Raw genomic sequence first — 17,184 nt, forward strand, 5'->3', positions numbered from 1 at the left:
TTAAGTCCTTTGGCGTCGCCCTTGGAGGCGCCTGAAGATTCCGCGGAATCGGCAAAAAAAGGGCTCCGCGACTCCGCCCTGTTGGCGCCCTTGCCCTATACGCCTTCTTGATATCAGCATTCTAGTATATGATCTGTCCAGTGAGTATGCTTCATAGGTATGAGGAGAAATAACAATTGGGAGTCTAATCAAGTTCTTTTGAGTACTTTTTTAAGGGAAGGGAAGGAAAACTAACAACATATTTCTTTTTCTCAAAACGTTTTGTTTCTGTAAACCGTATAACACACAAATTAAATATGCAATTGATCCACGGGGAATGGAAGACTGAAATAGCGCAATTTGAATACGGATTGCATTCAAGAAATGAAACGAAAATTTTACTTGAGACAATGTAGGATGTTTGTACTGGACTTAGAAAAACTGAATATTTTATAAGCGCAAAACTTGCATTTGCGTACTAGACATTTTTATCATTTACCATGAAAAATGTATACAAACCTATAACAATTTATGCTTAATGTTAGCAAAACGTATCATACCTACACAGATTTTTTTATCTTGAAAGATACTATGAGTGTACATATTGGCAGATATATATTCTGGTAGTTTACAAAGAAAGGGTATCTCCCTTACGTACCTTGAATTATTTCAGTGTTGAATAGATTTTCATTATATTAGACCCCCAGCGGCCCAGCGGTAAAGTCACTGAACGCTGGCCCAGGGCTAACAGTCCAGGGCGGGTTGCATTGGTGCTTTCATGGCTTTCTCCATGTGTAACGTATATAGAAGCCAGTTTTCCTTAGAAAACCCTCCACTAAGGCACCCTTTAGCTAAAGTAGATAGTGAGTGCTTTGCCTAAACAAATTAACTAGACTATCTTTCATTATCTTCTACTTTCTAACATTTTCTTTTTTAGCTTACTTTTCCGTAAAAAAACAATATGCAATGGATATAGCATATAAAATATACTCTAATCGTATGTTTGTCTTAAATATGAAACATTGTACACTATTAGCAGTTATCAGTGAAGTAGTTTAAGGGCTTCAAAAGTTATTCCCGAGAGTGATCAACGCTTTTGATTCTCCTATTGATTAAAGGCGAGTGCTAATTTATTTACACTGAAGGCAATACGGAAAGCTTTTGTTAAAGGAATATGTTCATTGACCAGCTTTCAAGCCCTGAAATTATTCAGTGTTATACAGAAACGCAGAATATTTCATTCTTTTATTTCTTATTCAAGTCAAAAAGTAAATATAATTACGAAGGTGTCATTTGATGACAAGCTGATTATTTCTGAACCAGTTAAAGATGTAGGCTTTGAATTTCTTTTAGGCAAACACACTGAACAACTGAAAATATATTAAGCTAGGAGGAGAGTACGTTAATTCAGGAAATTGTTGTCTAATTAGTTCTGAAGCTATGATGCAATTAGATAAATTAAAAATGTCGAGTCAGTAGGTTTCTTTTACTTTTTCTTTTTTTTGGAAGCAGGTGACGTGAAAAATGCACAGTGCCTTCGACAGGACTCCAACCCTGAACTTCTCACATATGCGGCTAGTATGCTTCCAATTAGACCACAAAGGTATGTGGAAAGGAGAGAGAAAATAGCTTAAGTACTCCTTCTTTTAAAGGGCGACTGGGGATTCAGGGGCCCGATCGCCAAATTTTGATGGTGACGAATTATCGTCCACCGCCTTTCAGTTCGAGCGTCTTGTAGAGTCATTTGGTTTTTTTTTTTTTTTCTTTTTTTTGAAGCAGATGATGTGAAAATTGTGCAATGTCCTCACCGGATCTCAACCCTGGACCTCTCGAATACTCGAGTGTGCTTCCAATTACACTACGAAGGAATAAAGAGAAGAGGGAGAAAATACCTTTTAAAATGATCGTATCCATCAGCGAGCTACTTTTTTTTAATTGATTACTTGCTATTTAATCATACAGTCTGCCGAAGTATATCAGCGCTATTGATTTAATTTTAAATAATTTAAGTGAAATTAAATTTTAATTAACTTAATTGAAAAATGTATTGTTTTTAGAGTAACCAATTTTTAAGGCAATTAAAGAGTGCACCACATTTTAACTATTCTTTCTGATTTGTTTTTGTTGTAAGTTTTATATTACTATGCTATGTGCGATCATTTCTTGATATCTGATAATTTTGTTAAGGTTTTTGTATTTTTTTCTCATTTCATCTATGTGCCTTAATAGTGCCATATATATATTTTTGAAAACATCATGTACTATTTAACATTTAATTAACACTATTTATATTGGAAAAGCAGTTGGAGTAAACTAAACGGTTGTTTTCGTATTGATTTCATTCATATTTGAAGTATTTTGTTATTTTTTTTTTTTTTTGTGTGTTTTTGTATATGACTACATTCTAGGATTATTCGATGGAACACGCGATCCTCAGGAGAGAGATCGGAAAACACAACAAGCATTTATGATGCTAGGTTTGAATGTAGCAATGCACAGCAACGCTATCTGCTTAAGGGAAGAGATGCTTTTGTGGATAACTTTCTAACGGGAACTAGCTCACATCCACGTTGCGCATGATGAAAGCCATGAAAACTTGCAGCCAGATCGTTCGCCTTGATTCGAATCCAGATTGAACTACCAGCATTCATTGGTCTTAACTACTCAGCTACTGAAGAGATCACGCGCATTTAAGAAAGCGCGGTAGGTTACGAAATGCAGCAAGAGAGACACCAATTAAAAAGGAAAAGATTTATTACTATTTAGCCTTCAGCACGCATTACTTCTAAAACATATTTATCTTGGCTTGCTCATAGAACCTTTAGGAGTTTTTGCAGATAATTACTATTTGGATGCTATTCGTTACCTTGTTAAGTTCTTTGGAGCTTTTCAGCTGGTTTCAAAACGAACACGCCAGTGCCAGATTTTACTTTACGGATCACAAAAAAAAAACTAGAAGATGCCAAATCTTCCGAGTAAGATTATACTTCTCTTAGCTGTTAATGGGGATGATTCCGTTATGGTAAGGGCGGGAAAAGTATTATCGGGTAATCTTTAGAATATGGTAACAGGTAGTTTGGCGACATTTTGGTAAGGTGATAAAGGTTACTAGCGAGGACTTTAGCAATAATCTGAGAAGTACAATCACAGATTATTTTGTCTCAGAGAAATGAGAGATCATGAGACATGTAATGTGACATTTTCCGGAAAATTCCAATGGGGATTTTAGCTAATAAGCACTTAGAAACAATTTTGCTGCTAAAGTACAGAATCGGCCACTTATTTGTTTAGCTCTTTTTACAAGAGTAAGAAGAATTGGATTTTTGTTAATTTTCTTTGACTTTTTATGTGAAAATAGGTCGATGTGTACATGGATAAAGTCAAGAGTGTGCGCAATACCATTTTTGTGCAATTCTGGGATATTTTCTTAAGTGAAAATAGGTCGACGTGTACATGGATACCGTATATATGCAATTCTTAAAAACGCGGCAAGCAGTGGGCGATTCTGCACTTTTTCCAAATTTGCACCTAATCTTCGTCATGATTAAGAACTTTTGTTCCATAAAAGTTCTAGCATAAGCGTAATTCGGCTAGCAGATTGTTGGGGAAAATGTTGAGTGGGAAAAAAAAAAAAAAAAAGCCTTTACTTCGTGAAAACAAAATGGCGTCCAAAAAAAAAAAAAAAAAAAAAAAAAAAAAAAAACTAGCAGTTTGCTGTAGCAGGGTTGGTCGCCAAAGTTTCGCCAAAAAATCGCCAAGTTACCATAATGTAAAGATTTACCGCATTATTCTTATCGAGCGTTTCTTACGCGATGAATTACTATCAGAAATCGGGTCAGTTGCTTTTCTACTAAATACTTTCTACACTATTTCCATTTCAAGCAAAATTTTCTCATAATTTATTCCATGAAAATCAAGATTAATCAACGCGCTCTTTATTCGAATCTTCTAAAAGCGAAGTTTCTTTAGTGTAGGTGAATTTTCTCTTATAGGTGCTTACGGTTATCGATTTTGTTTCCTGGGTTATAAGAAAAAGACGAGTTTCTGTCATTAGTAACAAAACTGTTAAAAAATTATTACTGTCTACTATTTCAATCGAATCCTTCTTTGGGTTTGTTCATCAACCTCTGAATCCTTAATATAAGAGGCTGGATGTATAAAATGAAACACAAATTTTCACTTAAAAATGTGAAACATATTAGGAATCATTGGCATAAGTTACTATTTGCTTCCACTAGTCTGATGAAAAAAGTGAATTCTAAATATGGAGTGGAACTGTGATAGAAGAAAGTTAAGTCAAGGTGATACCAGAGCCTGAATCTCCGCAATCAACAGCAGATGTAGGGCGCTAGGTAATTATATTTCAGAGGTGCAACTTACAACCTCTTGACAAAGAGAAATTTCCTAGCATATTTGACACGCATTTACTTTTATTAAATTTCGACTAGTACTAAAGCAATTCTATATTATAATAATACATTTATATATATATATGTATATATATGAATGTTTCTGGTTATAGTTACTCTTCGTCCCGGAGAAGAGAAATCGTGCGCCAGAAGCTACAGATAACCAAGAAACTACAGACAGTTTAGCACCTCCTCAGGTTAGTACTAATTTTGACACATATTTCAATTAGTTTTAAATGTTTGAAAGCTATACCATTTTCTACGAAGTTATCAGTGAACTGTATTTAGAATTACTTAGAATTATCTAAATTAAGTTCTAATTTACTCACAATAGGTGAGATCAAAGTAATATTAAATAATACGGGGAAGAATACACACATTGGGTAAAAGAAGCAGTAAAATCAATGTTACTTATAAACGATAACAAAATAATTTTATTTATAAAAATAAATAAGGATTAAAAAAATAAAGCTTTAAACAGAGCATCTTTTCATTCAGCTTCCATTAGTTTTTGAGCTAATGGAAGCTGAATGACACTGAGCTTGCGCATCTAGGTAGCGGTACAAGCATTGGAATTAAAGTTACAGTTATGTCTAAGCCATTTTCTACAGTACCTGATGTAGCAATCGTTCTAAAAATTAATAATAAAAATAATTCTGTTTTTTGTTCCAGAGTTAAAAATTATTAAATCTAGCTGAATTTTAAAAAAACGAAACGTAAGATATTTCTTATTTTCCATTTCCATTAATTGATTAAGTTTTGCTCAGGTTTAATTTTACTTTTATTTTCTCTGCTTTTGAATTCATGACTTAACCATTAAAGATCACATATTCAATCTGAATCAATTCTTGAGAAATATAAAATATCTTTTGTCAGTGTGCTTTAATACACCGTAGAAATTGAGAAAGCTTTAAAAATGCACATGAATCTTGCGTCAGAAAAGGAGAAATTAATAAATATTTCATATTTAGTCATTGATGGGCCTTTTGATAGTCTCTGAATGTTTCACTTATTAAATTATCATTTATCTACAAAGGATCATAGCTGATGAATAAAAATTCATTGAAATATTTAACATATAACGAAATCTGAGTAACTATTGTTGATTTCAATTCATATTACCCATAAAGACTCACGTAATTTATAAATTGCTTTTTTTCTTTTTCTTCTATTATCTGAAAAGAGGGCACGAAACGTAAGTACAGATCTTATTTAAGGTGAATGAAAAGCAAGGCGATGCAGAAATATTTGCTTTAGAAAAGAAGAATTTGAGGCTGTATCTCTCAAAATGTACTGGGCATTTTGATTTGCTGTTATTTCAAAATGCATACAAAACCTGAAATTCTTAACAATTTTATCTTGTTTAGGATGACCGAGAGCGAAGACCGAGTGTAACAGATGCCTTGCGCATTCCCTACAGGCGTCCTAGTGAGAGATCGCACAGATTCCTAAAGGTGAAAGCCAGGCATTTCACCGATGGCCAGGTAAGGAGCTCTGCTTCATCATATACTTTGAATATATTATCATACATAATAAAATTATCGAAGAATAACAACAAAAAGAGCTGTTACATTTCGTGCTGCCCTCTTTAAGAGTAGAGAGAAAAATGTATAAATTCTACGCATGTCACAAATAGGCAGATATCTACCTCAAGCAACAATGTAAAGCAAATGCGATCTGAGAGGCTCTGACTATGGGCGCGTGAAAAATATATAATTTTGTCATTTATGAAAAATATATAATTTTGTCAAGAAGTGTGACACATTTGTAAAGAACTGTGACTGTGATTCGGTAGAAGAACCGCATCAAAGGTTTATTTCCAGTTTGATTTGCTAAAGAAGAATGTGCTAACAGCAAGAAAATAGTGGTCGAACGCAGGCCACTGAGTTTATCTGATGAGGGTGCACACCCATTGATGGTTAGTGCAGTGGAGCGATACGACTTTTGCCCATGGGCGAGGTCTAAGCGAAGACAGCAATCAAACAAATTATGCAACTCACATTTCTTTAGCGATACTAGCCGACGTCCCATATTTGTGCTCTGTTGACTGTCTATCAGTGTGTAACAGAGTTAGCTTGATGCTGGTTTAAGGGAATATGGATCTCTGTGGCATCAGGGGTTTAGAATGATCCTTCCATATGAGCTCAGTTGTTGGTGTATATAAATCCATGTTTATTTACGGGAGTATTGATATGTCATACATTAATTCCTTTAGTCTGTTAGGAGAAACCATTTGTTATCCAAACTGGTTGAATGTTGACAACTACTAAACTGCTATGACTGTTCATCTACATGGATTCATGCCGTTCTGTGCACTGAAGAGGATGGTGTGGTCCATCAAGAAAATGTGCTGTTCCAACAGAAACTGTAGTCACTCAGGGGTGGCATCGAAAACATTTATCTAGATCCTACAGTGAACTACTACAAAGTAAAGAACTCTGGGAAGTTTTAAGGCAGTTTATGCCTATGCTTTCGGGAATAACTTATCGAGTGAATTATGATCACAAATAGGCAGATAAATGGGGAAATAGGATGCTGGGCAGTACCTTCAGCAACCATACAGAAAATCTACTAGAATTGATACTTCTTTGTGTTTTGATCGCGCTTTAAGTTACAGATAGTCTTTCACGATATTAGAGGAATCAGGTTATACCCTAACGTTTTGTTTAAGTGATGCCTGTTCTATTGGTAATAAATATTAGTACTTTGAAACCAGAGAGCCTTCCCAGCTGGTATAGTAGTTAGTAACTCTGACTGCGGTACTGAAGAGCCCGGGTTTGAATCCCGGAGAAGGCATGGTTGTAACTGTCTAAATCATTACGGTCTTTTGTAATGATGTTGTCTGTTCATAGCAGACAACGGCGGCCACTTATTAGGTACTTCCATAATGAAATGGCCTTCACTTCCGGCCCTTGTGGTGGCTCAAGGCTAATGGTTATTAAATAAACCGCCCGCCCATTGTTAAAAAAACTCTGAAATTAGAAAAGCATTGAAATAAAACCATATAAACCTTTGCGTCTGTTTTCTCTATAGTTCTCTATTCAAATTATGCAAAATTTGTACTAGTGGTTTAGTAGCTGAAAAGGGAAGGTAGTGGCGTAAAGTAGCTGCATCACAGTAGCGAGATGTTGAATCGTTATTCTCAGAGGTTGCTTTTAACCTTTTATGTGCACTATAGGCATCAGCATATATACAGTAAACAAAATGCACATCACAAAACAAAAAATATTGTGCACGGCAATAAAGCTGTATCAAAATGCATGTTTTCTATTCCTACCATAGCATTCACTGCCGTTCTGATACTATTTTTTCCCGTCGCTGAAAAAGCGAAGAGTAATGATCTATTTAAGGATTCTAAGACGGATTCGTAGTTATCATGGACATAGTTCGGACTTTCTAGCATTAGGTTTCTCACATAATTTTAAAAAGACCTTTGCTTTTGAGGCAAAAGGTTCTATGATATTGCTTCACATCCTTCATCTCCTCATCGAAAATTTGAACATTAAAAGTCTTTTGTAATGATGTAGTCCTGTATTGCCAAAGGCAAAGGAAAATTTTATGTGGGAGAGCATTTCCCAATCAAAGACCAATAATTTCTGCCGAATGATTACACTGGAGTGAGCTTTGGCGTTATTGTAATGAACTATAACATCTTTGCTTTTGACAAATGTTGGACACTTAGATATCAGTTCTTTTATAAGTCGGTCCAATTGTTAGCAAAGGAGGTCGACGCTTATCGTGTTGTTATACCTCACCACATTATATTTTTGTTATCCTGATTTCACTTAAAAGAACTCTTTTTAGTGCGTGTATTGTTTCGGAGTTAAGAGCGCATGTTCTGCAAATCAATGCGCAGTCTTTCTACTATATACAGCACACATGTATCGTTGAAGTTCGTTTCACAAATGATTCGCTAATGTAATAAGAAAACAAAAAATTCTCTACTCTTAGCTGAAGAAACAAACCACTGATCCACTATCAAAATGAATTTAGGTGCCTGCATCCGTTTTTCAGCTGTCATTTCTGTGTACCAACAATATTTTCGCTAGATTATTGATGGTTGGTTTGTCTAATTTTTTATAGCTTGGTTCATATCTTTGTTAAAGACTCTGATGAACGTTGTTCGTCTCTCCGCCATCATGTGATTGATTTATACATACCATCTGTTTTGGTTTTTCTCAGACTAACGATGGTAGATGTATAGAGAAATGTAGATGACACATGTCGTCAACTCCATCCTTTGCATATATCTAACAAATGCTGTGGCAAACTGCAGCTGCAGTAATATTTTATCGGATTCACAAAGTAAACAATATCTGGTATGCTGATTCTTGTTTGACATTTTAGATGCTTTAATGCATTATTTATTCTGACAATCTCAAAATGTTTGTCTGTTGTATTACCTCATTGTTTGTTCGTAATAAATTCCAGTTTTCAGTGTCATCTGTGACGTAAGATACTGATCACATTTTGCATGCATGAAACGGTAGAAGTTTTGCACATACCCAATATAATCCTAAATTAAATCAAATTAAATTTTAAAGATTTTATTTCTTGAGGTGAAGTATGCATATGTGATTACACATCACTTTCATGGTTTGATACGTTTCGGTATTCAAATAAATTTCTTTAATTTTTTAAAATTATATTTCTTTATTTTAGTTACTAAAATCTTCCCTAAAATGTTTCTGTCTCTTCAGGGAGTGGTGGCAGGTGTATTGATCATTACGCCAAATGCAGTGATGTTCGACCCAAACGTATCCGACCCTCTGGTCATCGAGCATGGGGTGGAGAGCTACGGAGTCATTGCTCCATTGGACATGCTCATGAGAGCCGCCATCTATTTCGACATTGCTCACATGAAAGTGCAGCACGCCTCCGTCGATTCAGAATCAAGGTATGGAACTGTTCAAGAAATGGTGTAAGACTATAAAAATGGCTATCTGAGGCTTTAAGTTGCAAGAACGTTTTTTAAAAATTAACTTTGTCATAAAGAATTTATTTCCTTTTTACTTCCTTGTACGAAGTAAAAAGGAAGTATTGTAATCGCGAAAAGTTTCAGGCAGCATATTTCAACGAAAATATCCCATTTTGACCTCTTTCGAATGCAATTTAACGATGTATTTCAGTGATATCTGTACGTAAGGACATAATAAAACACTCTTTTCCCCCCAAAAAATTATAAAACTGCTTTAAAATGAATTCTGAAGAGAATTTTTCGTGGCGTCTATACGTACGTATGTACGTGTAAAGTATGTACGCACGTATGTATCTCGCATAACTCAAAAACGAGTAGCCTCAGAACGTTGAAATTTTGTATATAGGACTCCTATAACATGTAGATGTGCACCTCGTATTTTGGTTGCAATCGGCCGCACCAAACGTATATAAATATATTTATATATATATCCACTCTGTTATCCGGCTCAGTGATCTCAGTTTCTTTACTCTTATATGTTTGTAAATTGTACATTTTTTGCTTTGAAAATGATTGAATTATGCTGTTTTTATCTTCCGGTTGAGGTTTTTATGCCTTTAGTAAATCTCTATGCAATATTTTTAGAATTATCAACAATTTTAAAGTTGTTTAAGTGCCGCTAAGCCTAATCCTCTTCTTGATGGCGGTCCTTGCTTGTTTACATTTGAAACAGCAGGATAGCGGATTTGTTGCCAATCTAGAGAAACTTAGCTTTGCAACAACAAAGATAACGCCTTCATTTATTATTTAAATCATGCTTAATCCTTTCTTGAATTTTTTCGAGGAAATAAGCGTTTAAAGGTTTACTACGTAATTTTTAAATACAGATATTTTGAGTTTTTATGTATTTTTGCCTTGTCGCGAAGTGAAAACTGAATTAATTGAATGAGAAATACTCAATCGTCTGTGAAAAACTGTTTTGTTTGCTTAATTTCTTTTTAACATCGTTCTAGCTTTATTATAGTATTTAAATAGAACATGTGGCAACGATTCGATAATTCGTTAAATTATATAAATTTTGTGCATTCTGAGTTATAATTTGAACGAAATATAATACTGTTAAGTAAACCTAGCGCCAGAGTGTCGCTATGGTAAACAAAGTGAATTTTAAAGAATGCATTTATTCTATTGTGGTTTATGCGCTGTCGGCGAAGTAGGTTTAATTCAATCTAATAAATTTAAATGAAATGCAAGAAAAAATGCGTATAATTTAATATTTCGTACAAGGAAGTCATGTGGTGTACACATCAGATTTTTGTATTTTAATGTTTCCACCTTTGGCAAATGTGTATATTTTCATAATTGAAACAAAATATAATACTTGCTTTCGTGTTTTCATTCGCAAATATGATATCAGTAGTCTTACTGACTTACTTGAATATTTTTGTTGAATCATACTCGAATACTTTTGCGACATTTTTATAATCCCAAGCAACAATCGAAGTAAATCACTAATATATGGACGATGATTTTTAGTTCCTTAGAACTGAGATTTTGTTAGAACACCACGGTTTTATTTTTGATTGCCCTTCCCGCATACAAATACTAAATTGAAAAACTATCCTCGTTCAAATAACTTTTTTAAACGAAATATTTTTGCTGTGCACATTTGTAAAATATTCAAAAATATTGAAAACATATCCTCTTTCAAGTAACTATTTTAAAAGAAATGTGTTTTTGCATTAGTAAAACATGAACCTTACAGAAAAATGATATATACTCAAAATATTTTACCTTTCTTAACGTAAATCACATTTAAAGTAGTAACAGGAAGATTAGTAGTCAATTCAATAAGCCCGATAAAGCGATAATTTACACAATTAAATCAGCATTTGGTTGTAAAACAAATATGTGTTAAATACATTATAATACCTTTGGCCTAACAATGTTATGGCATATTTATTTCTAGTCTTAAATAAATACAATTTCCATAAGCTATCCGAAGAAATGTGTTATCCGAAACATCCCAACTTGCATTAGTCGGATAAAGATGGTTCTATTAAGGGAACTTTCACATTGTAGCAAACATTTCCTGCATGCTGCTACAGATGTTTTCTTTTTCATACTAGTGTAAGAGTGATTGCCATTTACACCACGTTTTCGTCTCATCTAGGCCTAAGGCGGATGTTTACTACGGAAGGATGGACGAGGAAACCACTAAGGAAGAAGAGGAGAAGCAGAAGATGGAGGAGGAGAAGAAGGTGGAACGCCCTAATCGATTCTCGCTAGAGGAAGCCCCTTCCATCGAAATCGAAGTCGCCCCCGCAGAGGAAGAAAAGCCCCCCAAAAATAAGGGGAGTGAACTTCCGGCAACGGAGACTCAGCACGTGGCACAGAGTTAGTATTAAATAAACTTTAATCTTAAAAAGTGAATTTTTTTTTTCTTACTGTTACTAAAATAATTCACTCGTTAAAAACAATCTCAGTAACCTTCTTATGACCAGTTTTTTAATTCTGTTGTTTACGTTAGTTTTCCATTCAAATTTAAAGTTGATTTCTGTTATATTAAAATTCGTTGTTCAATACTTAAACATCTTTAAGTTTGATTTAATTTGGGTAAATTACTCGGGTTCTTTATTTCAGATTTTAATTCTTGGCCACAATATAAGATGCGTTTAAAATACTTCGGGATTAAATATCACTTGAACAGTTAGTCGTATCAAAGCTGGCAATTTAAGAAATTCTGTAATTAAAGTAGGTACAAATCAAGTTAGTGATTTATTTTTCGAGGAAAAAAAAAAAAAAAAACATATATACGAAAATTAAGCTTTTACATGAGACTCAACGAAGAAGAAATGTCAGTGAAAAATGTATTTCTCTAGGATAATTTTTCTGTGCTGTATGAAACTTAATAAACAGAAAGATAGAAGAAATATTAAAAATTATAAATATTTAAAAATTAAATATCATCTGATCTTAGTATTCATATTCTAATTTAACTTCTTAACCATTTAAGCTAAACACTTACAAAAGGGGTTAAGAGTGAATATCCTGGAATTCAAAGTGGAGAACATAAAAGTGATACATTTAAATGAATTTTTCAAAATGGCAGTACCAATGTTCAAAATAGCAAGACTTGCTATAATATTATTCTATCGCAAACCAACAACACGTGGAGGAGGTTAATGGAAAAAAAGACTTCTCTATTTTTTTTGGGGGGGGGGTACGAAGTAAAGGAAATATTGTAATTGCGAAAAATTTCGGGTATCATATTTCAACGAAAATACCCATTTCAACCCCTCTCGAAACCATTCGAATGATGATTTTGCATGACATCTCTACGTACGGACAGAGTAAAGGACTGTCTTTGTTGAAAAGAATTGTAATTATATTTAAAGTGATCTTTTTCTTTATGTCTGTACGTACGTACGTACGTCTGTATGTATCTCGCATAACTCAAGAACGAATAGCCGTAAAACGTTGAAATTTTGTATATGGGACTACTATAACATGTAGTTATGCAAATCCCATTTTCGTTGGAATCGGCTGCATCAATCGTATATATATTCCCACTCCGTTACCTGACTCGGTGAGCTTAGGTTTTTATTCTAATATTTTGGTAAATTGTGCATTTTTTGCTTTAGAAGTGATTGAATTATGTGGATTTTATGTTCAGGGTCAGGTTCTTATACTTTTAGTTAATCCGCATGCAATAGTTTTAGAATTAGCAACAATTTAAAAGTTTAAGTTTCGAGTTAAGCGTGACGAATCGCCATTTGCTTACGTTTGAAACTCAGCAGAATAAGAATTAAACGAGTTTCTGCACTTCCAAAAGTTTCTGCACTTCCAAAGTCTTTTTGTCGAGTGGGATCAAAAGTAAACTTTTATTTCTCTTCACCCGGAAATCTGCCTTCTTGCCTGTTGGTCAAATTGCTTGTTTTTGTTTAGAAACTCTAATTTTAATTGTATTTTTTTAAAACTGTTTTAACTGCATTTGATGTTTTATGCTTTTCTGTATTTTACAATTTTTAATGAAGATGTTTTGAGTTTTTATGTATTTTTCCTTTGCAACGAAGGGAGAACTGAATTAATTGGATGAGAAATATATCTCTAATGAAATTCGAGGAAATACGTTAAAATGAAGTGTAGGCAAAAAATGTGTATGATTTAATAGATCATACAAGGAAGTCATATGATATCCACATGAAATTTTGTTTTTATTCATAAGAGTTTCACTACTAACGTGAAGTCAGCTGAAGCAAATTTAATTAAATATTTCTAAATTTCTTATTTTATTGCTTAGTGAAATGCTTCTGAACTTCTGCAGTACTCTCAAAATGAGAGCATAACGTTATAAGGTATTTCTCCTGCCTTCTTAGCATGTCTTCATGGTGTAGTGGTCAGCCCGCTGGATGCGAATTCGAGAGGTCCGTGGTTCGAGTCCCGGCGACCGCATTATTCACTTTTCATCTCTCCTGGTTCGAAATAACCTAACGTCTTTACAGTGGCGCCCGAACTAAAAACGGTGGTGGATGATGATCCTACATCACCAGGATTTCACGATCGGGTCAACTAAAATCCCAGTCGCCCTTTAAAAGGGGGAGTATATAAGGTATTTCTCCCGCCTTCTTAGCATGCTTTCGTGGTGCAGCGGTCAGCACGCTCGACGCGAATTCGAGAGGTCCGTGATTCCAGTCCCGGCGAGGGCATTACTCATTTCTCATGACTCCTGCTTTCAAAAAATACCTAATGTCTCTGCAATGTGAGATAAGCAGGTAATTGGTGTCTAATCTAAAGAGTAAAGGTGTAGAGACATTAGGTTATTTCAAAGCAGGAGAGATGAAAAATGAGCAACGCCTTCGCCAGGACTCGAACCACAGGCCTCTCGAATACGCACCGAGCGTGCTGACTACTACACCATAAAGGTATGCTAAGAAGATGGGGGAAATACCTTATATACTCCACCTTTTAAAAGGCGACTGGGGATTAGAGAATCCAATCTCCAAATCTTGGGGGTGGAAATTATCATCCACCCCCTTTTTTATTTCGGGCGCCACTGTAGAGACATTAAATTATTTCGAAGCAGGAGAGATGAAAAATGAGCAACGTTTTCGCCAGCACATGAACCACGGGCCTCTAGAATTTGCGCCGAGCTTGCTGACCACTACACCACGAAGGCATGCTAAGTAGGCAGGAGAAATATTTTATAAAGGAAACGATTAATTTTAATCTTTTAAAAGTTTCTCGGCAGTATATTTGTCGTATTTTAACTACAACTGCACTGCGCAGGAACTTTTGAGGCTTTTATTTTAGCTTTTAAATTCTTAACAGCAGATACTGGTAGAATAAAAGTAAAGAAAAAAAATCACTTGAAGCTTCTTTAAGTAAGGAATTGATATACAAGCAAATCGTGATGCGCTAGTAATAAATCCTCTACCGTTTGACAATTTGGCTGGCATTGATGATAAAATTTCAGTCCTTACACTTTGTAGACGGGAATGTATATCATCACATAAATTTTACTCACACTCGAGATAGATTTTTTTTAAGAACTGATAGGCTGATAATTTCAAGATGTATTTAACGATTGTTTAAATTTTTAGAATAAACTCTTTCTATGACCCTAAGATGTTAACCATCATACTGCAACAGAAGGAAGTTTAGGCGGTTGTTATTTGGCTTTCTTTTTAGAAAAGAAGCACGTTGCTGAAAAAGAGATAACGATCTTTCTAAACAAGAGATTACGTTGACGGGGTTGCAAAGGCAAATTCGATCGATATTTTTTTTTCTTTCTTCATTCTTTGCTATAGATATTCTTGGCCAATTTCCGCGAACATTTCCTTGCAATGTTCGCTTTTTTCACCAGTCGCTCCTCGCAACGAAGTTCCAACAATCGATGAGTTGTCTTGCATCGTTGACCAGGAGAGATGAATGATTTTCTCATTCGCTCTCTCTTTCTGTGTCTTTCGCTTATGTAACGGATCCCCAAATCTGGGTGATTTGGGGAGGAATCTCACTCAAATCATGCTTTCTTTGCTGCAATATTCGTTTACATTAGTTCAGTACTTGATGATTTTAATTTCAAAAGGCATCGAATGAAGAATTATAAAATTTGTCTTTTTGATGCCGGTGGCAACAGAACATGTACGGTACTGTGTTTTTAGAATATAACTTAATCCTAGGTAAATAAAACAGCAGCCTATCCGGATTTTCAAAAAATACATATAAATAGATTGACTTTTTTTTTTTTTTGGATCGAATGCGTGTTTCTTGAAATGCAGGTGGTCGATTTTCTCTTCATTTATTGTATTTTATTTCAGAAAAGATTGCACAACTAAAAAAATTAAACATTTTTATTTTAGTGAAAAAAATAAGAAGCACACTTTTTGCCATAAATTTAACCAATGACATTGATTTTCATTTGCCTAAAAAGACCCATATCAGCCCAAATAAAAAAAATAAAATTAACTTTTATTTATATTTCTAAAACTCAGTCCATAATCTTGTGTTTGCTTTTATGGTATACTAAAATTAAACGGAAGAACTATTTTTATTTGCATGAAATATGACGTAATAAAATGATTTTAGTCTCCGACAATTAAAAAAAAATCATACATTTTATTGTATTTTATAATAATAAAATATTTAATTGTAAAAAGAGCATTTATTATGTTTAAGCATGATACATGCAGTGAAAAAAAGCTAGGTTATAGGAGGAGGGAAATTACCATTGAAAAGAGATTTTAAATGAAAATCATGACTACAGTATTTCAAACAATAACGCTGTAAGAATTATAAGGTATTTCTTCCGCCTTCTTAGCGAGTCTTCGTGGTCTAGTAGTCTAGATGCTCAGCGCGTAATTGAGAGGTCCGAGGTTCGATTCCCGGCGAAGGCGTTGCTAATTTTTCATCATGCCTGCTTCCAAAAATACCTAATGTCGCTACAGTGGCGCCCGAACTAAAAGGGTGTTGGATGATGAATCTCCACACCCAGGATTTGGCTGTTTGGTCCCCTAAAATAACCCAGTAGCCCTTTAAAAGGGGAAGTATATAAGGTATTTCTCCCGCCTTCTTAGCGAGCTTCGTGGTGTGGTGGTCTGAACGCTGGGCGCGTATTTGAGAGGTAAGCGGTTCGATTCCCTGCGAAGGCGTTGCTAATTTTTCATCTTGCCTGCTTTCAAAAATTCCTAATGTCTCTACAGAATGAGTACAAGAAACATAATGAAAATTGGAAAGATACACATAAAATAAAGGAAAGTAAAAGTCGACAGTTCGAATTTACAAGAAGGTGTCTACATTCTTGTAAATTCGAAGACTTTATCACTTTGAGCCAGTACTTTAAACCGTAATGGCACAAAATGATAACGGTTTCTGGAATAGCATAATTAAACTTATTTCACCTTTCGTCGAGTAAATGAAGTTTTATTATTCCTACACCCGGGTATTTATCGTATCAGTTTGCTAAAGTCCTTTTTGGAATTAGGTAAATTTTGCGGGAGGATTTAATAGTTTTAAGAAGTTTCTGAATACTTAATTTTTTTTTCCAGTTCGTATGTAAGAATATTTTTTTTTCTTTTTTATTGCTTGTCTCTATGATGTAAATGTACGTACGTCTGGCTAGCAATCGAAAGGTCCGAAGTCTGAATCTCTACCAGGCTATCTCTGATTATTCTCAAGTTTCAAGCTCCAAAATATCTAACAGTTTCTACAAATCATGTATGAAAATTCAACACCACCTGAATTTATCATCTGCATCCTATTCTCCCTAATCGACCTTTAAGTGGGAAGGAATTTCAGTGAGTTATAAGGAATTTTCTCCTTTCTTACCACATGCCTTGGTGGTGTAATTGGAAGCAAGTCCGGCTATCAAACGAGAGT

The 17,184-nt window shown here is 34.6% G+C and overlaps 1 protein-coding gene across 1 annotated transcript in view; it reads left to right on the forward strand.

Moving 5' to 3' along the window:
• Positions 1-17,184, forward strand: part of LOC118191038 (oxidation resistance protein 1-like) — a 189,996-nt gene that overhangs the window by 70,980 nt on the left and 101,832 nt on the right. The window contains exons 7-10 of the mRNA XM_035361827.2: positions 4,502-4,585; positions 5,756-5,872; positions 9,089-9,285; positions 11,480-11,703. Coding sequence (XP_035217718.1) covers positions 4,502-4,585; positions 5,756-5,872; positions 9,089-9,285; positions 11,480-11,703 — 622 coding nt within the window. The remainder of the gene's footprint in view (positions 1-4,501; positions 4,586-5,755; positions 5,873-9,088; positions 9,286-11,479; positions 11,704-17,184) is intronic.

Source organism: Stegodyphus dumicola, chromosome 1 (assembly GCF_044657685.1).
Source record: "Stegodyphus dumicola isolate Sdum_Otavi_A_Nest chromosome 1, ASM4465768v1".
NCBI classification, from domain to species: domain Eukaryota; kingdom Metazoa; phylum Arthropoda; class Arachnida; order Araneae; family Eresidae; genus Stegodyphus; species Stegodyphus dumicola.